Raw genomic sequence first — 24382 nt, 5'->3', positions numbered from 1 at the left:
TTCATAGACATAAATGTCTAGCATGCATGTCTGAGATTTGCAGCAAGGTTGAAAATATTTTTTGCCTTACAAAAGTACTTAGAGTACTTAGTGTAGAGTAGAAAGAAATGTAAAAGAGGTTATTCCAACTCCAATATTGAGTTGAATGAACTACTCACAGGAGAGAAATGGGGGTGCTACTTCAATACTTAACCTGATTGCAGCATGTGTGGCTGTCAGGCCAGCTAAGTGCTTTGGTCATTACTACTGGGTGGATGTTCTCTCCAACTTTGCAGAGGCCCATCACATGAAAATTAGTTTTAAATGGATATATTTAAAAACCTTAGCCTAAATATCATCTTGAAGTTCAAAATTATTTTAAAATAAAATCAAGTTCATAGTTGTTCCTTAGGGGTGCAGTAGCATTGCATAAGTACAAAGATTTTTCCTTAAAGTTGTGATCCTATTTTGAAAATATTTAGCACATCCTTACCCTAGAAAAATTTTAGGTGACTTCATTCCACTATTAATTTGTGAATAACTGAGGGAAAATTAGTCAGATAAAAATATCTGACCAGACTTTGAGAACACCAAAATATTGTAGAAATTAGATGAGTGTTCTCCCCCTAACTGAAACTCATATGTTACGAAAGGTATAAGAACAGAATGAGGATATGTGATACTAAATGTTCGTGCTTTCTATTCTCCCACTATCTGCACTTTCTGAGCCAAATGTGATTTTAAGTGTACCATAAATTTCTCTATTCTCTTCTGTATTACAGTAAAATTTTGTTATCCAATCCCCTGTATTGATTTAAATAAAGATTTGCTGGGTATTTCACAGATGAAACTGCATAGTATTTATTCCCTTAGTGTGTGTCTGTGTTTTTCTAAAACATGTCTCCTGTTGACTAAATTCACAGCATGGGTTGAATGGTCCCTAAAGACCATCTGGTTCCTACCCCCTGCCACCGGTGGAAACACCTTTCACTAGGTTGCTCAGAACCTCATTCAAACTGGCAAATAAAAGTACTTGGTTACTTGCTGATTAGCAGCTAGGGTAAATGTGCCTGGCTTCCAGAGAGTTCTGCTCAACCCTGGTTTTATTTTTCTTTTATGTCGTTCTTGTTGTTACTGTATATTTTTTAAAGTATATTCACTAAGGAATTAGGAGTTGAAACATTCTAAACCACCTACTATTAGTTAAGCTTTTCAGGCAACTTTATTATGCATGTGATTGCATTTATCTTCTTTGGTGCTGGAAGTAGAGGTGTATAGCCTTACCTTATCAATACTTTAAGTCCTAGGTAATGTACTCAACTCCAAGTACTTTTTGGAAAGTATAAAGACTTTGCTGTCTTGTCTTAGTGGATTATGTGCCATACTTTCCCTGTCCTCTCCCTACATCTTAATGCCTCTCTCTGCAGGTTACTAAGGCTTGGAAGATGATAATGTGAATACATTGAATGCAATTGAAATAAGAAAATAAATTGATATGGTTGTACAACATGCTATGAAAAAAGGTTATGCTGGTAGGAATAGACAAAGTTAGGGAAAGCAAGCAGAAACATTCTCATAAGCAGAAAGGAAGTATTTGAAAGAATGTACTCATTCTGTTTTCTCCTTATGAGGAGGGAGAAACTAAAAACCTTGGACTTCTTCAGCAGAGATTGTGCTTCATCAACTCAAAGTGTGTGGATTTCTTCAGGGCAAATGGTGGCTGAAGACTGATGGCTGATAACACTGTGTTTTAAGGCAAAACTGCTAGCAGTCAAGATGAAAATGAAAATCTTCAGCTATTGTGATAATTTTCTTTTCTACAAGTTTTTGCCTAGCTATTCCAAACTATGAAAATAAAAATGCAATTGTAGTAGAGATTGGGGCTGACAAATGTTCATTTTTGAGGACTGTTTCTTCCATTATTATCGTGATAGCATTGGAACAGCTTTTAACGTGTCATCAGTGTTTCTAAGATAAGCATCACTCTTGTATTTTTTTTCCAGGGTTTTACAGTGTGGCCTGCCAAATCACTGTTGCTCAAGGCTGAACATTTCAGTGTTTCTTATCCAAAGAATAGTTTTTAAATCATTGTGTTATTCTGAAGTATAGTGGCCAAAATGCAAAATTACAAATTAGTTTTTAAAATACCATTTAAATGCTTCTGTAACTCAAAAATATTTTTTAATTAAAATTTAAAATTGGGAGCAATAATTCATAACATCTAGAAGAGTTTTAATTGAGTTGAAGCATCAGATTTGCTTGCTAGTGAGTAATATTTTCAAAGCATAAATCATCCTCAGTGTATCATTATAACTTCAAAATTGCAGGTAGTAAGGGAATGCTGTCGGGGTTCTTGGCAACAAAAAATATACTGATAATTGTACTTTTTAGTGTGATGAGGTAATATGGCAGGCAGGAACCTTTAGAATTGCTTTGTGTAGAAAGATAGTTAAACTTTTGTTTGACACTAAAACAATAGACCTTCATAGATACGGTTTTTACAATAGTCTGACATGAAGAATAACCTTGGAAAGCCTTTTCTGTTGGTGTGAAACATAGTCAGTGTAACAAACATACTATTTACATGAGTGCATTAGCAGAGCACTGGATTTGATGATTCAGGAAGCTTGTTCCAGTCGTGTGTTTCTGGGGCTTAGAGCCATGAATGTGCTCAGCATGCAGACGTGTTTCCATTCTATTCTTTTGGCCACATGAGGATAATTACGTAAAGTAGATACATGACGAAGTTCTTTATAAAGACAATTAGTGCTGGAAGTACTTAAAAACTAGCAAAAAAATTTTTTTTAAATAATTCTTTTTTGAAAAAATGAAGTAACAGGTCGTGATGAATCCAGGCAATAGAGTTATCTTTTTTCCAAATCAGGTATTTAAGCCTTGAAGGTCAATACATAAGGAAGCTAAGTCAATACATAAGGGAGCTTTTACCCTGGCAGACTGAATTACAAGATGTGGCAGGTTTTAGTGCAGCATTTAAAACAAGAACTCACTGCTGTGGGGCATTTATTAGTCCTTTGTGCTATCTAGTATGATAGAGTTTATTCCATGTTTACTTTTGATTCAACAATTCGTTTTTGTTTGTTGGTTGTTTCCGGACTTCTCACTACTGCTGAAATTGTATACATGGTATTTTTATTTAATGGTCTTCCTGACAGGCTTTTAAGGAAAATGGCCATTAGTGTGCCTGTGTTTACTTTAGGGGCACCTTCTTCTGGGGTTTCTTGGAGACAGACCTTTTTTTTTACTTTCTTGCCTGTGTGTGGATGAGGATCTTTTTCCTAACCTCTGTTATCTTGTCCATGCTCTGTTCTTCCTTTCCTCATTCTTCTCACTGGTGCCACTTCCCTGCAGTCTCTGTCCCCCTGCTGTGCTGTCCCTTGCTCCACTTGTGCCTCAGCAGCCTTTTCTCTTAACTCTTTTGTCCTGCCTGCTGCTGAGTTTAAGGAAGGGACATCAGTGCACATGGCTGTACTGTAAAGGAAGTGCTGCCTGTAGCAAGCGGGACTGAATCTAACCCGAGAGGCACAGGTGTATTAGAGATAGGCCAAGATTTTAAAGCTTTTATCTACTGCATTTAGGAAGAATACTTCAGAGTAAGGTATTGTTGGTGCACTGTGAAAATGCAGAGTCTGTTGTGGTATCATGTACTGTGGGGTACTTGGACAGGCCAAGGATGTGGAGTGCAAAACAGTTGTTGAAAAGGGCCAAAATTCAGTAAGGCAGTGCCTCTAAAGTCAGTCCTGCTGCAGGGTTGCTGGCACATCCTGTCAGTCCTTCCATAAAGAGAAGATTAGGGTTTATTTAATTCTACTAATGAGTACTTGACTGTTTGTTCCTTCTTTTGTTACATAAGCAAATTAATTTGATGTGTAAGATTCATTCTTAAATTGCATCCCAAAGCCATAGACTGTTGTTCGAGTGAACTATTGAAGAACTAGAGAGGCAATTATGAAAATATTTACTGTGTGATGGCTGTCAGGTAGATGCCATCTGAGTCTATAAGGAACCTTGACATCTGTGGCTTAGTTGAATGAAACTGTTTTTAATGACTCTTTTAGCCTTTTGCTTTGCAGACAGCAGTATGAGCTACCTCTAGCTTTCTGCAGAAGGCTGGGCTTTTTACAATGGATCACTGATACATTTACAGAAGATCTGAGTAACTAAAATTGCATTAAATACTACAGGAGCATCTATAAACAAATACCTAATCCAAGAATTTGGTATAGTTGCCAGAAAGCCATTAATATTAAAATACATTTATCTCCTTCAATGCATGCATTTTGGGAAATTGTATGCTGAATATTTTTTTTGTTTCTGGGCGTGCATGCTGTCTCAACACTCTTCATGGGACATGTAGAGCTGTTTTTAAGTGTGTATTACTACACAGCTGTTACATTTTTGTGATCTGAATCTTTAAATCGTGTGAATAGTCTTTGATAAAATACATACTTGTTAACTTAAGCTTTGTGGCCACATATTCACATTGTTTGTTTAAATTGAGATGCCCAATTAGTGTTGTAAATAGTAATGTGGTCTGCAAAACATTTACTAAATAACACTGTTCCTTCTTAAGCCTTTTGAGGTGTTGAAATATTGCTTGCAAGACTGCCATGCCTGAAGGAGAATAAATATGAAGAATTATTTTAGTCTTGAGAAGCTAGGTTTTTTTCCAGTAATTTTTTATTACCAGTGAAGAAAAGCTTTGGCAAACTGAATCTGTATGGATTGGAGGAGGAATCATCTTTCTCTGTGAATAATCCCTATTAAAGCATCCCTGGTGGTGGCTGTACTAAAGTCTCTCTATGAATTTTTTTCCCATGTGTGTACGATGCAGTTAGCTAAACAGCTTCCTTAAATACCTCTCTGCCTTGGTTTCCCACCACCACAAAAAAAAGAAACCACAAACCAGCCAAAGCTCAACAACAAACACAAGCAAACCCCACAATCACTACCAGCTTGGATAAAGAGGGTATTCTTAAGACAGCTCCAGTGCAGCTCAGCCCATACCTGTCCATGCAACCCACTGAAATGCATCTGAAGGTAGTGCCTAAGTGTTCATGTTCTGCCTGAAGGCTTGTTAGAAGTGGTGTTCTTCAGGGCCAACTTGTTTAATGTTCACTACCTTGAGAGGAGATAGGATATGCTTATTAAGTTTGGCAACACTAGACTTAGACTCTCCTGGTCTGTATCAGTAAGAAAGAGCACAACCAGAATATTGAGGGAGATCTCCTCCTCTGTTAGACACTAGTTGGGTAAGAGCCCTCACCAACATGGTCTGAATTCAGCATTAACACTGCCTTGTGGAGAATGTGAGCCTAAGAGACCTTCCAAGGCTTGCTTCCACCTGAATAATTCTCTGATTCATTTAACTTACATTTGAGGTTCTCAAAATGTGTCCCCTTTTGTGTTCGGGTTGTTCCTTTCAAACCTTAATATTTAAGGGACTGTTCAGGAGATGGGATAAACAAACACACAAAATGCTGTAGTAATCATGATAAAATTGTATTGTAGCAGCTTAATAGGTTATAATATGGATCTGTGCTTTTTTTCAGTGATTTTGTGTCCGTTTCTTTGAATAGCTGATAAATTGGTTGATACTTAGTTATTCATTCACATAGTGAGGATAGTATGTCCTGTTAGTTATGCTTTCTTGCCCATGAAATTCTCAGTTTTGAAATCTGGTTCTGCCTCTGAACCCATTCTGTATAAAACTTGTCTGTATCGGGTTTTTTTCACCTCACCTGCATTGTGTGCAGATGCTCTCTATCTTTGTAGGTCCTCAGTCTCCAGCTGCATGGCAATACAAGCCTACTTTGATACACAAACTTCTCTGTGCCTTAGCTGGAGGATCAGGCAGTTGTGGTTGGAGCTGTGTTGTATTACAAGTTTTCAGTGTCTTACCCCCATAAATGTTTTTGGATTGAACAGCTCTTCTGAAAATCATTAGTTGCAACTGTTGACCAGTTGCACTCTCGTGCAAACACAAGTGACAAGTGGCATCCCCCCTTGGCTAGAGGTGCTCTGTCACTGTGCTGGCCTGGTTCTGATGGCCAGTCTCTTGTGTCACTTCATAGATAATAATGCAGAACAGATTGTGGTTGAAAAGTATAACATAAAGTAGTCCTGGAATAACAGAATCTAACTCCTGGCCTTGTGCAAGACACCCCATCACACCATGAGCCCAAGAACATTGTCCAAACCCTTCCTGAACTCAGTCAGGCTCTGTGCTGTGACCACTTCCCTGGGGAACTGTTCCAGTGCCCAGCAATCCTCTGGGTGAAGAATCTTCTCCAGATATCCAACCTAAACCTCTCCTGACTCAGCTTTGTGCTGTTTCTTTGAGTCCTGTCACTGGTCACAAGAGTGAAGAAGAGATCAGCATCTGCCCCTCTTCTTGTGAGGATGTTGAAGGCCACAATGAGGTCTCCCCTCAGCCTCCCCTTCTCCAGGCTCAACAGACCAAGGGACCTCAGACAGCTTCCCTTCTGACCCTTTACCATCCTTGTGGCCCTCCTTTGGGTGCTCTCCAGCAGTTTAATCTCTTTCTTATATTGTGGTACCCAGAACTACCCCCAGCACTCGAGGTGAGGCTGCTCCAGTGCAGAACAGAGCAGGACAATGCCCTCCCTTGCCCTGCTGTGCCCCCCAGGACAGGGTTGGCCCTCCTGGCTGCCAGGGCACTTCTGGCTCAGGTTCAACTTGGCATGGACCAGGACCCCAGGTCTTTTCCTGTGGCACTGCTCACCAGCTTCTCATTGCCCAGTCTCTGCACACCACCAGGGTTGCCTCATCCCAGGTGCAGAATCTGGCACTTGCCCTTGTTGAACTTTATATGGTTGCTCAGCCTTCTAACTTGTCAGTGGCCTCTCTGCCCTTGACAGGAGTTGAGATTTAATATTTGTTAGCAAGCTTACTTTGAGTCCTGTGTCTGGGTGATTAAAATGAAGATGTGGACGAGAACCGGGCCGAGGATGGGTCCTTGTGGAACCCCAGTAGTCGCAGGTCACCAGTCTGAGGTCACCCCATTCACTGTAACCCCTTGTGCCCATGATCCAGTTGGTCACCCATTATGTAACAGGGTTGTCCAGCTGTGAGCTGGATGCTTTCTCCAGGAGGACACTGTGAGAAACAGTATCAAAAGCTTGCTGGAGTCCAAAAGGCTTACATCTGCTGGCTGTCCTAGATCAGTGGCTTACCCTGTTGTAGAAGGAAATGAGGTTTGACAAGCAGGACTTTGCTTCATGAAGCTGTGCTGGCTCTGACCAATGACTGTGTTGTCCTCCAGGTGTTTTTCAGTACCTCCCAGAATAATCTTTTCCATGGAAATCTTTGACCTTTTTGTTGCAAATATATAAAGAGATGCCAGTAATTTGAGGTAGCAGAGTGAAAGAGAATTATTTTGTGTGGTTTCTCTTCTGGCTTGTTTGTTCTGTGCAGTTCACTGCATTCTGGACACAGTCATTTCATTGATGGGTGAGCTGAACACATCCATTCACATGCTGTGTGAGGAGTTTTGGGGTGCAAATATGTCAGTCAAGGAAACTGAAAAGGTTAACAAATATTGCAAGCGCTTGAAAGAAAGATCAAAATACAAGGAATATATGTAGTTGTTTGGATTTTGTTTCTTACTGGACAGCAGCAGTGCCATTTACTAGTACATTAAATAATTAGGCAGAAACTCCTTTGGTGTATGTTGTGATTTACTCCATCATCACTTTATATTACATAAAAGCTTGCTATTAGCTGTCCTTCAGCCTCTTCTGGGGCTGAATAGTTATGCCTCTCCTATACCAATGGCATTTGCAGTTCCTTTAAAGTTTGCATATTTCTAAAACAACTTTAATTTTGATTTTTCTGGGAATTAGATCCACTGTGAAGTAATAATGATTTGAATAATTATTGTTGCTTTCAGGGACTTACACACTGTTCTTCCTCATCTGAATTCTTGTATTTAAGTGTTGTGGGAAATGCTGTAGTGTTGCCAGACATGTTTGTGTTCACAGCTCGCACAGATCTATTTCAAGTGCTAGTGTTTTTATAACTATTGGGAGTAGAGACTATGACATTTGAGATATGTTTGTTAACATAAATAACTTTAAACCCAAGCACTTTCAGTCTGCATGGTATAACTCAATCAATTGCGCAGTGAGTGATTATATTCCTTAGGTAACATTAGTTTTAGGGAAGCTCAGCAGCTTAAAAAAGAAGAGGAAATTGAGCTGTTGTAGGTTTGAAATTGAAGTATAGCTGAGCTTTTTGCTATGTCCTAGTTGCTGTCATGAGGTCATCTGTAAATGCTTCCAATTTATCACTTTGGATAAGTAAAACATGGAAATTTTTTAATTGTCGCATCAGGGTTCAGTGTGAATTCTGTTGCTTTTCCTTTTTATCAGTGTTTCTAGTTTGCAGCTAGGGTTCTTTGGGATATGCTTTTTTAACTTCAAAAGTTACTATATTTTTCACCCCAGGCAATTTAGAGGTACGTTACTGCTAAACTGTCCTGTACTTTGTTTATTGCCTTGTTCTAAATGTACATTGCCAAATTTTGATGGCACAAGTGCTGCCTTAACAGAGCTGTTAGTGACTGTTGGAACAGCACAATGCAGCACACGCAGTTGTGTTCGCACAAAGCAAAGAATAAACCTCTGTCTGTGAGTGTTCATTGGTTTCAATAGGCTTTTCAGTAGCTCTGCATATTACAATTCTTAGCACCTAGAGTACATTCATATTCATTACGGCAGTACGATTCAGCCCCTGCTCGTGATTTTTTTTCTTTTCCATCCCTTCCTCTACCAGAGCGTGAAGTGGAATGTTTTTTTTTGTGCTAGTAATGTGCTCTAGAAGATGTTATGGCTCTTTCCTCAGAATGATGGAAAACGCATCTTTTGGCTTCTTCCATCTTATAAGAAACATGTTAAATACCAGAATATTTAAAGCTTTTTGGAATCTTTCATGATGACCCTTGTGGCTATTGAGACTGAGAGGTGCTGGGCATGTATGGCATGCAGTCGTTTCTATGAACAATTAGTGGAAGAACTGATTGGTATGTAGTAGTCCCATCTTTTGAAGGTCTGAGTACTTGCTTCTTTATTTGAATGTACTGAGGATGGGGGGATTGGTTCTTTGAATGCTAGATAGGTGTTTAAAATGCTTTTTTTGTTTGCTTGTATATTGGCTATTTTATTTGAACACTCTTTAAACCAAATGGCTTTTGATAGTCTGCCCCTGTTTTATTGTAGATATCTGTCTCTTAAGTTCAAACTTACTGATACAATGAGTGTGGGTTTTGCTTTATGCATGCAGACAAAAATTCTCTGCTTGTAAATAATATTGATTACCAAATAATTCCTGTTTCTTTTGCGCACAGCAAAATTGATTATTTTTTTGCCTTTATCTCTAAAGTACAATTATCATCCTTATGAAATGAAACAAGCTTCTCTTAATGAAAAAAGTACATTTGAGAGTGTGAATTAATTGGACTCTTTTGTTTGCTGGAATGACTTAATTTTTTAGATATCTGACATCCCAGTAATGAGAAGATCAGACAGCTATTTGATTTGAGCATTTGATTAATGCATTTAATATGTTAATATATGGCATATTACCTTTGTAGATGAACCGACTAGTCCTAGTATTGACCATGATATTGCACACATTCCTGCTTCTGCTGTTATTTCTGCATCTGCTTCTCAAGCACCAGCTATAACAGCTGTTCCTCCCAGTCCTACATCTCCAATCCCTTTAATTCGGCGACAACTTTCACATGATCATGGTGAGCGTTGATTTCATTCTTTTTCTCTTGCAACTTTTTTCCTTTCACACTCTGGAGATCAGGAGTGAAAATTGTAAACTCTTTATTGCTTGAAATAAATCGCAAAAATGTAATTCAAGTTCCTGCATACTCAAAAATTCCTATTTCTTTGTAGAATCCATCCGGCCTAGTGTCCTGGATAGCCAGCCTGCCACAAAAACGGAGAGATCAAAGTCGTATGATGAAGGACTGGATGACTACAGAGAAGAGGGAAAATCGTGAGTTCATGGAGAAATTAGTTAATTTGGACATCTGCTTTTTTAAGTGTTTAAAATCTCATTTTAACATTTGTTTTTCTTCCAACAGATCCATTAAGCATGTATCTAGTTTAAAGGGGATTAAGGTAGGTAAATATATATATAGCAACTCCTAAACATTACCCATACTGCTGTGACAAATGGTTTGAATTATACAGGTCCGTTTTATGAAGTGATGGGCCAAACAGACAGGAAGTTTATTGGAATTGCTACTGATCACATTGCTGATGTATTCATCATAAAAGTAAACATGGTCTCTTTTTCCCTGGACCCATCACTTGGTCCTTGATTTTCATTTTCCTCAGTCTCTGTAAACAGAGCATATTAAATATGGTGGCCTTTTGTGAAAACTCAGTGATGAGAGTCTAAAATTCGTGAAGTTTCTCAAAGTATTCTTGCCACATGTAAGGCATGTGCAAGTTTACACACTATTGGTGTGTGTGAACTTCAGAAATTGTTTTCCCGAGACCATACTCCTGGGGACATTTTTAAAGTGAGAAACATCTTGAACATAGGAACTGTAGGCCAATGACTATAGAATTACACTGTGAGATTGTTTCTGTGATGTTTGCTCTAGGTCCCAGACAGCCAGAAATCTTCAGAAGACTCTGGTTCCCGAAAAGATTCTTCTTCAGAGGTGTTTGGTGATGCCTCCAAAGAAGGGTGGCTCCATTTTCGACAGCTTTTTACAGACAAAGGAAAGGTACCTGTCATGTTTGGGTTTTTAACCTAGGATAAATGCCAAGCTGGTGACAAACTAAGATAAGAAACTTCAAGCCTTCCTGTTTAGGTTTTTTTATTTTTTTGGAGGGGACAATATCATTAGTAAGAACATAAAAATTTTTGATCTGTCAGAAATTGACTTCAGTAAATTCCTCAGCTTTGTCTACAGACTGCTTTCCAGACTGTTTTAACTTTACATTTCAAAGCATCTGTTGAAGTTAACTAATTTCTAATGACTAATTAAATAACAGGAATCAGTCCCTTGGTAGGTGTAGTTGCATTTTTTCCCTCTCTCCTAATAATGAAAAAAGTTGTAATTTTTGTGAATGTTGTGGAGTTGAGTTCAAATTAACCTTCTGCACAAATACAGACTAATGCTTAAGGGAAATTGGGTGTCTGGAATTTCCGTGGTGTGAAAATGCCATTCTGACTTGGAGGCAGTTTAAAAGGCATGGGCAAGAGTTCCCTAAATACCAGACCAGAAATGGTCTCATTCTGTTTCCTACCCACTGTCACATGTGAACTCACACTCAGTGGGTGGTCTGGGAGCGCAGATTATGGAACAATTCTCTCCTCCAATGGTTAGCAATTAGTGAATCCCACTTTGTGTAGTCTTTCTGCCAGCCAGGTGGATAGCTTTTCTTTGTTAAACTTCTGGAGGTAGTTTTGCAATCCAGAAAGAGGCACTGTAACAAGTAAGCAATCTAACACCGTGGTTGCTGTTTTTCAGCGAGTTGGTGGGAGCATTCGGCCATGGAAGCAGCTGTATGTTGTCCTTCGAGGTCATTCACTTTATTTGTACAAGGATAAAAAGGAACAAGTGACCCTCTCTGAGGAAGAACAACCTATAAGCATCAATGCTTGCTTGATAGACATCTCCTACTGTGAAACCAAGAGGAAGAATGTATTCAGACTCACCACATCAGACCGCGAGTATCTGTTTCAGGCTGAGGACAGAGATAATATGTTAGCGTGGATTAAAGCAATACAAGACAACAGCAACTTAAATGACGAGGTGATTGTATAATATTTAAAGCAGAAGTTGTAGTTTTTGCATTTTAATTAAAAATGTGTTGTGTTTTCTTGTAATTAATACCTGAACAGAAGAATTCACTTTTAATTAACCAATTGACCAAAATGTGAACAGGAACATGAAGGAAAATGAGGTGAAAGGAAGGGTACTGAGTAAATTAATAGAGTTTAAAAAAGTTGATGTAGTCATAATCAGAAGACAGATGTTTGAAATAAATTAGTTAATGCTGTTGCTGATTTGACTAAAGATACACTTTATAGTAAACTGATCTGCTAAAATACTTAAGCTTTTTTAAAAGATAATTGCAGGTTTAGGACCAGTGTGGTCCCTCTTCAGACTTGCATTGCAGAGTGTGTGCAGTAGTACAGTGTGAGGAGTTTCTCAGTAGTAAAAAATAAAAATTTGAAGAAGCCTGTTTCTCTGACTAAAAGCTGAATTAAGTCAATGCTTATTGCCAAAGGCAAATAGCTGCTATTGTACATAAGGTATCAATATGTGTCCCAATATTGTCCATTGTGTTTTCATTGCAGTGATGAGCAACAGAGGAATATTTTTATGTCTGTGGTCATACACATCTACTCAGATTCAAAATAATTATCCAAAGTATTGCACAGATAGATAAAAAAGCGGATTTGAATTCATTCTTTTTCAGCTGTATTTGTAGTAGCAACTAGTTTCCTAAGTACTATCTGCACACAGGATTAGAACGTTTTGAGTAGTAGTATGCATTTACTTGCATTTTTTCTGTTTAAGCTTACTTTCAATTTAAGAGGTATTAATTAGATCATATTGCTTTGAAAAAAAAAACCCTGTAAATACTAGTACTTGATTTGTAATTACTCACTTTTATTTTCCTTGTGGTTTTTCAGTGTTTTGTCTTTACTCTTCTCAGGAACTGCCTCTTAGGATGTTTGGTTTTGTTAAGGGTTTGGGTTTTTTTAAAGTGGACTGACTTGTTGAAATCTATACTTATTTGGTTACCAGAAGAGTTAATCATATTCTGAAAGGATTTTTTTCCTGTTTTATTAGCTCATAAAGTATTTCTCAATTTATTTTCTAGGATACTGGTGTTACTAGTAGAGATCTAATTAGTCGAAGGATTAAAGAGTACAGTACAATGATGAGGTGAGTGAATTATATGTTGCCAGTGGTCTTTGTAGAGTTTTTATTTAGCTTCTTTCAACTGAAGTAGTCTCTTTTGTTCAGTTCCTCAAGCAGCAAAACAGAGCCATCTCCCAAAACACCTCGCCAGAGTCTGAGTATCAGACAGACTCTGCTTGGAACTAAAGCAGAACAGAGGACTCAGAGTCCACATTCTCCTAAGGATGAGACAGAAAGGAAGCTTCTCACTAAAGGTCTGTATGTTTTGTGTATTTCTTTAGTTCCCTTCTGCCCCAGTGTAAGGCCATCCAGGTGCCCTTCTCAGGGATTTTTGAATTCATGCATATACAGATGCAAACCAAGTATTAGCCTAGGTGTTTTAAGCTGCAGCTTTAATCACTCATTTCTAGGAACTACTTAATCTCAGATCCTGAAACTTTATTTTAGTCCCCTCTTAACAAGTTTTTGTGGATTTTTTCCTTCAGCTCCATGTAGGGCTAACAGTAGTAAACACAGATGTTAACTTACTGAACACAAAATTTTGCCAAACTTTGGAAATAATTTTGTGTGTAATTCATACTTCTGTCTCCCGCTGACTCGGAACTGGTAAGGTAAAGTTTTCCATGAAAGTGCTTCCAAAGTATAGAACAGATTTTTTTTTCGTCTTAATTTTTAAAACACAGGAGTGAACTTGGATTATTTTTTCCAGAACAAAATTAATGCCTCCTGAGTTCTAAAAAAGTCTGATGAGCTGGCACTGCAAACTTGAATCAGTATCTGAGCTCAAATAATGTCACTATCTACTCTTTTTTATTCTCTTATTCTTTTTTAAAATATTTTTTTCCACATAGTGTGTAGACATTTAGTACTTCACATCAGACTGTTGTTTTAAAATGTTGTGTACAAATTCAGGCAACTGGATAAGCAGTCACTTTTGATCAACCACTTTGGAGTGATTCAGTCTTGAATTTAAGCTATCAGCGAATTCTGGTTTTTGTTGCCAAAAAACACCCCTTTGCTTCTGCAAAGCTACACCTGTAACTAAATTGTACATGTTGGGTAAATGTCAAATCTACTGAAAGAATATCTCCAGAAATAAGAAAGAAGTTCTTACTGTGTTAGATGACTTGAAGTGCAAGATAAATAGGAATTGCAGAACTGAACTTTTAATCTGATTTTTGGATAGAGAATATGTTAAGTGAGTAATGTTTGGAATTACTTAGGAGTGACTAAAATCTGATAATTTCTGAAAGAATGAGTAAGTCTGCACAAATGTGAGCATGGCTCTAGAGTCTGATGGGTATTTCATGCAGCAGTGTGATTCCATGGAGACTTAGTGTTGTGATACTAAATGTAGATTTCAATTTTTAAAAATTTCAGTAGTTGATATAAATATCAAGTTTAAATTTAGTAGGTTATCTACTTTTAGTCTCAGAATGATGAAATGCCACAGTAGCATCCAGCTCCTTGCTTTTCGAAGTCTGGGCTGTGAGTATGTTCAGATTTATCTTTTGAACCACAGAATAGTAACAGAAGCTGTGTTTAAGACAGATAAATGTTTAATGAATTGTTGCATAAAGCCAGGCTGGTAAAAGCTGAAAACACAGCAGGTGTCACTTGCTCTTTGCAAATCTGTTACCTGTATTTACAGTCAGTTTTGTGGCAGAAATGTTCTTATTTTTCTTCTTTATTTTGTTATTTTTTCCACTGTCCTAACAACAAAAAGATGAGACAAGCCCACCAAAAGACAAAGGGACATGGAGGGGCATTCCTAGCATTATGAGGAAGACATTTGAAAAGAAGCCTTCTGCTGTTGGAACATTTGGTGTTAGACTTGATGACTGCCCTCCAGCTCATACCAACAAAGTATGGAAGCAGAATTTTTCTTTCATTGGGAATGTAAAATACCTTTTAAATCACTTACTTATCTATAGAACTCTTTTTTTCAGTATATTCCACTGATTGTTGATATATGCTGCAAACTGGTTGAAGAAAGAGGTCTTGAGTACACAGGTATTTACAGAGTGCCTGGAAATAATGCTGCCATCTCAAGTATGCAAGAAGAGCTCAACAAAGGAATGACTGACATAGATGTTCATGATGATGTAAGTCTTTAATCACACTATTTTAGTATTAAAATTCCCAAAACTTTTGGTTGTGTTGTGATCATAGAAATATAAAGCATGTCTGACCTTTTCTTTTAAACACATAGAAATGGCGGGACCTGAATGTGATCAGCAGTTTGCTGAAATCCTTCTTCCGAAAGCTCCCAGAACCCCTCTTCACCAATGGTAGGTTGTTTTCACTACAGTTTTGTCTTTAGGAGTTGCAGTTGAACAGTTGTCTTACAACATTCAGATGATTTGAGAGAAAATTTAGGGAAATCATTTCCACTCTGCATTAAATGTTGTCTTTCCTAAAGAGTAGGGAGTCATGGTGATCATTTTAGGAATGAGAGGTGTAAATATAATTTCTGTGATGTGAAGGGATTATGAATATGCAACTAAAATAGTAAAACTTTCATTTCTATTATTGCAGTATTCAGTGAAAGCTGTTTTTTTTCCCCCTACTGTCATACAGAACATACAATATAATGGGCTAAGTTATGACTTCCAGAGGTCATTCTTTTATGTATGTTACTAGTGTTCAAGGGGGGAGTGGCGCTGGCGGATGGGGGCTTATATGCATTCATCTATAGATCTAAAAACTCATATATAATTTCTGCTTTTTTAACAGACAAATATGCAGATTTTATAGATGCCAATAGAAAAGAAGATCCTGTTGAGCGTCTGAAAACACTGAAGAGACTGGTAAACTAAAATCAGTTGTGTTGTAGGTGCACTACAACATTGGCGTTAAATGTTCAGTGTTCTGAAAAGTGATTGTTTGTTTCAGATTCATGATTTACCTGAACACCATTATGAGACTCTCAAGTTTCTTTCTGCACACCTGAAGACAGTAGCAGAGAACTCAGAAAAAAACAAGGTATTAGAAAGAAACATATTTTGGTTTGTCTCATTAAGTATTATTTTTGTGCAGGATTATTTCTAATTAAGGTGATAATTTATTGTTGTAGATGAAATTAGGGAGTGTTGTTATGTGGAGGAAATTTTTGTAATAGGCTAAGTACTCCTGCAGAATATGCAGGTTTAGTGGGAATTAAGTTTATTCAGACTAGTAGTCAGTCTTTTTAACTCCTTGCATCCTAAACTTATCCCAAGTCTAAATTTCCTGTAATCCAATCTAGACCCCAGTAAAACTGTGCCTGGGCAGGGCACAGGTGAATAAACCTGCTGACAGAGGTTGTCACATCAGCTTTCTTTGAAGCCTGGCTTCTGGATGCTTGAGAGATTTTTAAGACTAGGACTTGCTATAGTTACTTGAGTGATTAACCTGTAGATGCTGTTTGGCTGGTTTTAAGAAGGAAAATTCATAATATAAATGGTGGTAGTTCATCACTACTGGATCTTTTTCCACCACTAAGTATAACTTTTTGTAATTTCCATAGGGTGGGAAAGAGGTGTTTTGTGTTAAGTGCTCCTGTGCATGCTGTAGTCCTTCAGTAAATGCTAATAATAGTGTCCCCTTTTTCAGCTCTGAGGGAGGGGTAGCTGAGTGCAAAGCTGTTTATAATGTGGGTGTGCTTATGGATGTTTGCCTCAGGGCAGATAACGTGATGGCTTGGCTACCGATGTGCAGGGTACAGGAAAAAAATTGATATAATTGATGGTATATAGAAAAGCCTGTGGCCAAATCATTTAAATCATTTTAAATAATTTAAAAGATCAGTTGAGGTGAATATGGTAGGTTCTGCAAATAATGCCTTCCAGTTAAATAGGAAAGAAAAGTGTTTGTGTGTTCATTAAAAAAAAAATTGAACAGATTATAAACTTAAGTGAAATTACAGACAATAGTATAAGGAAATTATAGTAAATGTCATTTTTAAGTGCAGTGCCTAAAGGAAGCTTCTCCATCATTTTATGGTTTTGGTGGGCTGTATAAATGTTGTTAAATACTGTTAATATTGTTGAATATATAAGGCTAGATCAGTGTTAGGTGTTGTTACAATTGTGTGACTTGTCAAAAGACACAGTTCAAGAGAGCATTAGGGGCTTGTGTCATGTTTGCAACTTATTTCTGGTAAGCACAAAGTCTTTGCCTCCTGTGTATTACTGGTCTATTCTATACCAGAACAGTAAACTCTTAACTTAAAAGAAGTAAGCAAAAATAGAAGGTAAGTTCTGCTGCTGTGTCTTGAAATTATTTGTCACAGATATAACATTAGTCATATACTTAATTCACTTCTAAAGTAGTGACCTGATCACACAATGCCGAGCCTGTCTCACAAATAGATGTCTTGGGTCCATGATGTTTGTTCTGCCACCTCCTCTGAAGTTGGTGCAAATTGAATGAGGTCTTTGTCAGTAAATATAATACAGTATTTGACTACCAGCTTAATTTTGTGTGTGTGTCATATAAATGTTTTCAGGAAAAAAACTGGGAACTATCAATGCCTTTTTACAAAACAAAAAATTCTGAAAACATCAGTTTCCAAGCATCAGTGTTTCTTTAAGGAAAGAAGAAAAGATTCCCCCTGAAAGCGTAAAGAATATGTCTGGGTTCTTGAGTTTTCTGTGCTTGTGAAGCCATTTGCTTGCAGTAGGTTAAAGAAGGCTGGAATTCTGAATTGCAGAAACGTTGGGTATATTTATTGCAGCTTCATATAAGAGAGTTTTGTTGTAGTATAATATCCTACCTGAGTCAGTAATGTATTTTTAAAAAACTCTCTTATGTCCTTATTTTAAATGGTTTTCATATATTTTAATAGTGTTGTATTAATATACTTAGCCTATATTACTGTATTTTCTCATTATAAATGTATGATGTGGAAATATTTCGTTTCTTAGATGGAACCAAGAAACCTGGCAATAGTATTTGGTCCAACACTTGTGAGGACATCTGATGATAACATGACACACATGGTTACCCACATGCCAGATCAATATAAAATTGTAGAAACACTCATCCAAAAAGTAAGTGGATACATTTCATTATTGAAAAAATAAGATCGTGCACAGATCTACCAGCTTTTCTCTCATTGGGCCAGTTTGGGTCTGGTATTAATTCATCAAACTCTCACTTTCAGTAAAATCTATATTTGATTGTTCCACGTTTGGGTTTTGAATCTCCTGTGGGGTTTTCACCTTTTTTATTTTAACTTTTAGCATGACTGGTTTTTCACAGAAGATGATGCTGAAGAACCTCTTGTAAGTATTATGGCATAAATACTTGTATTCTAACTGCCTTAGTTTAGAATCTGCTTCTGCTGCCTCTAGAACGCCTGTATATTTTTTACTATGTCACTGTATGGTTTGCTCTTCAGAAGCACCTTTTTAGCTTTCCAGCCCTTGTAGTAATGAATTCTATTCTTTTTTTAAAAAGCAATCCATGCATTTGTTTTAAAAGCATAAAGGAAAATAGGACACGCTTTCCTCGTGTTCTTCAGGTGAATAATGCCATTTTCTAAATGCTGTTGAATCGTAATGAACTATTTGTGAAACGATGATGAAGAGATCTTTGTTTATTAACTGTAGACAGCAGTTCAGGAGGAAAACACTGTAGAATCTCAGCCAGTGCCAAACATAGATCATTTACTCACCAACATTGGAAGAACGGGAGTATCTCCTGGAGACGTATCAGGTAACTCTTGCCTGGACAGTGTTAATCCATAGGCTAGAATAACCTACTCTGTTAACTCAGCGTAACTCTCTCTTTCTATTTTCTTTTACTAATAAAATGTTTTCCTCTTTTCCAAAAGATCATTCAACATTTCTTAAAGACTTGAATTGTTGATAATCATGCATGATACAATTTGGAAGACTTTTTCTGTCTAACAGGAATTCAATCATGAAAAGATGAGGCTTGCACATAGTATTTTATTTATTCTCAGTATCCATGCAATCATCATCGTGAGGTCAAGCAGATACGCTGCTATAAAGTGGTTTGTTGTGATGGCAGAAAGACTGATCTTCAGTGGTGTACTAATACGGTTCCTTGCCAACGTTAGGAATGCAAAAAATTGAGTTATATTTTCTTGTCAAGTGATGGACACTTTAGTATGTTGCAGTATGTTTATACTAAAGCTGGTTTCCTTCTGTTTATAAATGCCCTCCTCTTTTGTGGCTAAGGATAAGCATTACAGGCTCTTTTTTGGTGACTTTTTCCCTTCCTCCCTTCACTCTGCTATTGCACTAACCCAGCATGTTGTATCCCACGAATGTTATCCCTCCCTTTCTAGCTTTTGTTTCAGTTTTCAAAGGGTCCTTCAGCACTTACTGAAACAGTCACTTTGTACTGATGTTGTAACAGGCGAAGTGGGAGGAGTCTATCACACGGTGATGTCATTAGTGGATTCTGTGATGTCACTGATGGACAACTGGAACTGTAGGAAGAAGGAGGACTGTTGCCCACACTGTAGCTGCCTTGTCTGCAGAAACCCCCGTTTCTTGTAAATGGAGAAAACCCCAAGTTGATCTGTGCTGTAAATTTTCTTTTAAGAGTATTTTAAACAGATCAATGCTACTTTTTAAAAGTTTTTCTGCTGTTTCTTGTTATCTCTGAAGCAGACCCTGAGGAGAAATAGCATGGTATGGTCTACCAGTCTTTCTAGTCATAAAGCATTAGCCATGTGTCAAAAAGGGGTGTGGCAGGGGGCTCAGCTCTTTCTTCCCAGGGAGAAAGTCCCAAGTTCATGTTTTTTAGTCATTGTGCTAGCCCCTTCCTACCCCCTTTATAATTGTATAATCTTGGGTTTTGCGAGACAGTGAAACTATGGTGTCCATTTTTCATTTCATAAAAGCGCTTGTTGTGGGAAAGTACAAAACTGGTAGCTGCTGACATCTAGACGATTTAAAAATAAAATTTTACCTGTATGTAGTAAGAGGTGGAGAGAGATGTATAATTGGGGATTTACACAGAAAATATTACTTAATTCCTTTAAAACCTCACAAAAAGAGTATGACTACAAGAACCATGATTTGTACCTAGGGAGCCAGCTGTACAAAGACACCCAATTTTGCTTTGTGTATCCTGAATCTCAGGAGAGTACACAGTGCCATCCTGAAAAGGTCTCTCAGCTGCGGTTTTGCAGGGGCTGTATACTTAAAGCATTGAATAAACATTAGTATTTCTGTTTTTTATTTTGAAGAACAGGGCTCCTTTGCCATTCCTATCATTGAGCTGGTTCTGCCTACAATTCACAGCATCCTTTCATGGCGGTGGCTTTCTGTGGTGCAGCTTGCATCTTTGTGAGCTCTGACTATTCACTCTGTTCTGGTTTTAATTTGCCTCACATCTTGTTCTGTGCTTGTCTTTTTCATAAGTCCAGCATTGTCTGTAGCAACAATTAAAAAGTTGCACAGAACTGAGCAGAATTTTTTTGAATTTTTCCACAGATTCAGCTACTAGTGACTCAGCAAAATCTAAGGTAAATAATTTTCTGCTATCATATAGTTACAAGCTTCTGAAATCTATTAGATGCTTCCCTTACTAAATCACTGATATACAGGTGTACTATAGAACTTATGTAGAATTTCTTGAGTAGGTGGTAGTACTGTTTTCTCATAACCTGTTTTTGAAGTGTTACAATGGAAAAGGATTATTGTGCAGTTAGCTGCATCTACCAAAGCAGTCAGCTGCACGCAGCAGCAGCTGTGTTCCATGCTCTCACAATTACCTTACCCCCTCTTTGCATCTTATTTAGTAGAGGTAAATGTATATAAAAAACCATACTAAATGTGTATAGTATGCTCCCTGTTGTTGGTTAGAGGTTGCTCTGCAGAATCTCCCTCAGAAGTGTTGCTGTGCTGGGGAGGAATGCCTCACGAAGCAGGGGAACAAGACTGGAACGTGTCTGTTTGTTCAGTCCTCAGTTCAGTGACAAAGCCCACGTGACACATGTGGTTTGTCCCTCATATGGACAAGCCTTTGTCTCCTGGGCTGTTGTTCAGTAGTTCTGACAGTGGGTGTCCGTAGCATAGGCTGACAGGCAGCACACAGCTGACCTCAGTGAGGCCATGGCACAGCTCTGCGCTGGCCTGCCTTCCAGGTGTGGCACTGATGCCCCCTTGCAGGTGGGAGCAGGACTCAGAGCATCCTTCTGCTTCATTGTGGAGATGCCAACACTGCTGCTCTGTGAGGATGTTTGGTGGCTCAGCTGTTTCCTCAAAACAGCCCAATTTCCAGGATACCACATCACACTGCCTGCTGTATCAGTGAGGCTCTAAGTAGGAAATGTGCATAGCTTTGAAGGGGCCAGGTGGTAATTATAGAGTATTGAAAATAGTTTTCAATTCATAAAATGGAATAATTTGGCTTGTACTTTTATTGTTTTGTGCCATTTTAAAAGTAAGTTCCTCCAAAATAAGGAAGTTTTTTTTTAATTTTCTACACTTAAACTAGTTATGAGTAACATTCATTTTATAGGCAGTAATTAATTGGTACCACCATTTACAAACTCATTCTGAAAGGTGAAAGATGAACTGAAAAATGGAGCAATTAGCCTTTTTGAATAGGTAAGACCTTGAAAGGAGGAGGGATTGTGAAGCATCTATGAAGCACTTGCAAACCAGTCTTGAGAAGGTTTTCTTACTGTAATGGGGTCTGCTTTATTAGTCAGTCAAAAACTAAATAGTAGTATACAGAAACCAGTCTTGACTAAGTGGAATGCTCAGGAAGGAAATTGACTTATTGAGCAATGTCATTTCAGCTACCAGAAGGAGCATGTAAATGTTTCCTGAATGAAGATGCACTTTCTACTGTGAAGCTTAGGATGTGTTTTTAAATTGTTTCAGGCTTTTCGACTTTAATTATGCCCTCTCCCTTTTTTTAACAGGGTTCTTGGGGTTCTGGAAAAGATCAGTATAGCAAGGAACTGCTTGTGTCCTCCATTTTTGCAGCAGCTAGTCGCAAGCGGAAAAAAACTAAAGAGAAACCACAACCAAGTAGCTCAGAGGATGAGTTGGATAATGTGTTTTTCAAGAAGGATCTTGCAGAACAATCTCGTGGTGACACAGCAAAAGAGAACACAGCTAAAGGGGAATATGAAAGAGAGAGAGAGGTAGGGAGAAAACAAAGGATGTTTGTCCTGAAGGAAAAAGAGAACAGCAGTAAAAAAGATGTGAATGTTGTAAAGGATGAAAAGAAGTCATTAAAGAAAGAAAATATCCTGACAGAGGAACCTTCACTGCCTTACGATGAAAAATGTACAAAATCATCAAATATCAACTGTCTGCAAACCATGCAGAAGAATAGCCCAAAAATGCCTATGTCACAATCTTCTTCCCAGGTTGAGGAGACGGTGTCTGACTCTGGCACTATGCTAAGCACTTCCTCCCAGGCTTCCCAGCACAGATACTCATGCAAAAAAGTAGCCAGCCCTGAAATTAAACACAACGAGTTTTTAGCAGCTGATGTCAGCTCCATCACCTCAGATTACTCAACTACTTCATCTACTATGTATCTGACTGGTTTAGATGCCAGTATGCTGAGCCCTGAGGTGCAGTCAGTGACAGAAAGCAAGGGAGAAGATGCAGATGATGAAAGAAGTGAATTGATCAGCGAAGGGCGTCCCATGGAGACAGACAGTGAAAGTGACTTCCCTGTGTTTGCCACCAGCGCTGCTGCCGAAAGGCTGTCCAAAGGGAAAGTTCCAGAAGTGGTAAAGACCAGTCGGAGGAACTCTGAAGAAAGTGAAGTAAGTTGTACTGAGGGAAGTTCCACGCCAAAGTTAGAGAGTCGCAGACTATTTAGCTCACACAAACTAATTGAATGTGATACGCTCTCCAGGAGAAAGTCTGCGCGGCACAAAACGGACAGTGAGGGGTCAGGGGATGCAAAGAGCGAGAAGGACTTGCCTACTGTGACCAAAATGTTTGACATCATGAAAAAAGGAAGATCTACAAGCAGTTTAGCTACATCAGCCAAAAGTGAGGCTGACAAACAAGAGCCTACATGGAGACTTAAGATTACAGACAGGTTAAAGCTGCGACTCAAATCATCTGCTGACGATATGTTTGGAGTTGGGAATCAAAAAGCTAACTCTGCAGAGACTGCAAAGAGAAAGAATATCAGGCGAAGGCACACACTTGGAGGGCAGAGGGATTTTGCTGAAATAAGTGTCCTGAATGCTTGGAAAGCTCAAGAACCAAGTCAAAGTAGAGAGAGAGAATCTGAGCTTTCAGCTGTGACTCGGTTGAAGCCAAAATGTCCAGCCCAGGACCTCTCGATCTCGGACTGGCTTGCACGAGAACGTTTACGCACTAGCACAACTGACCTTAATACGGGTGAAACTGGAAAGCCCAGACTTGAGAACACTAACTTAGCAGAGGTATCAAAGGTAGAACTGCCCTCATCTGCAGAGATGCAGGCAGGTGAAGGCAGCTCTTCCAGCAGCTTGACTTTAATTAATAGAACACCACCTTCGGGACCATTTCAGCCACCAGACCAGGTAAATGGTGAAAATTATCAGAACATGAACAAAAACAACTTCAGCCCAGCAGTTGATGCCCATCCTCATAAACTGTCTGGGACCCAAGTGGTTAGATCTCGATTTTACCAGTATCTTTGAAATGGGGAGATATGTCCACTGCAGCAATTCATTAACTTACCCTCACACTTCCCAGTAACTCTGTGTGTGTGTGTGCGCGTGTGTGTGTGTGTACATATATAAATATTTTTTCCTGTACTGTTGTTGTTATGCAGCCTTCATTTGGGCTGGTTTCATCAATGTGCTCTGTGGAACGTCTTCACAGGGCATTACCACAGCCAGAAGAACACTAAAGTTAAAGTATATATATATATTTTAAGAAAAAGTATATTTGATGGCTGCATACAAATGTTGAACAAAGCATCTGATGCAACATGCTGTGTAGTGTATACATGGTTTTCTGACTGAGAGTTGGCCTGGCATTAGTATGCAGGAAAATTGTTCTTTTGGTTTAGTCACTAACAAGTGCCTCATTATAAATTCATTTGGTTTGTTAGGGTGCCATATTGCTAAATTAGAGAAACTTATTACAAACAAATGCATTTTACTGTTAATGAATTTCATTACATTTTACAAATGTTAACACAGGTGGCTACAGAGCTTCCATTCCTTAGGCATTCCAGTAAATATTGGAGTTTTATATTTCCAATTTTAATACAGATTTTGAGTTTTATGTGACTTGAATTTCTAATCTTTCTGTAAAATAAGTAACTTAACTGTACATATTACATGTGTATCTTTTCTTCAGATACCAGATTTGATATAAATGTTGTAACATAGGCGTGTAGATAGTGGATACTGGATGGAACTGGTTTCTTTTATTGAGAATATAATTCTGCATGAAGACCTAATGAATCCTGTATCATGCCTGTGTGCATACCCACTTAAACACTGGAAATAAAATGTTTTGGTGA

At 38.2% G+C, this 24382-nt stretch overlaps 1 protein-coding gene across 4 annotated transcripts in view; it reads left to right on the top strand.

The window, feature by feature from the left end:
* ARHGAP21 (Rho GTPase activating protein 21) overlaps positions 1 to 24382 on the top strand; it is a 112543-nt gene extending 88161 nt beyond the window's left edge. For 3 of the 4 annotated variants that reach the window (XM_084227077.1, XM_084227078.1, XM_084227080.1), the window contains 17 exons: positions 9611 to 9769; positions 9924 to 10026; positions 10115 to 10151; positions 10643 to 10768; positions 11519 to 11803; positions 12882 to 12946; positions 13028 to 13176; positions 14649 to 14788; positions 14872 to 15027; positions 15135 to 15213; positions 15659 to 15732; positions 15818 to 15907; positions 17830 to 17955; positions 18148 to 18189; positions 18517 to 18622; positions 20377 to 20408; positions 21816 to 24382. In XM_084227077.1, the coding sequence (XP_084083203.1) occupies positions 9611 to 9769; positions 9924 to 10026; positions 10115 to 10151; positions 10643 to 10768; positions 11519 to 11803; positions 12882 to 12946; positions 13028 to 13176; positions 14649 to 14788; positions 14872 to 15027; positions 15135 to 15213; positions 15659 to 15732; positions 15818 to 15907; positions 17830 to 17955; positions 18148 to 18189; positions 18517 to 18622; positions 20377 to 20408; positions 21816 to 23549 (3503 nt within the window). In that variant the 3' untranslated portion in view covers positions 23550 to 24382. The remainder of the gene's footprint in view (positions 1 to 9610; positions 9770 to 9923; positions 10027 to 10114; positions 10152 to 10642; positions 10769 to 11518; positions 11804 to 12881; positions 12947 to 13027; positions 13177 to 14648; positions 14789 to 14871; positions 15028 to 15134; positions 15214 to 15658; positions 15733 to 15817; positions 15908 to 17829; positions 17956 to 18147; positions 18190 to 18516; positions 18623 to 20376; positions 20409 to 21815) is intronic. The other variant, XM_084227079.1, reaches the window with a different exon arrangement.

Source organism: Fringilla coelebs (genome assembly GCF_963513975.1).
Source record: "Fringilla coelebs genome assembly, chromosome: 1".
Classification (NCBI taxonomy): domain Eukaryota; kingdom Metazoa; phylum Chordata; class Aves; order Passeriformes; family Fringillidae; genus Fringilla; species Fringilla coelebs.
The sequence above is the reverse complement of the archived record's forward strand: the minus strand, read 5'-3'. Positions and strand labels throughout refer to the sequence as shown.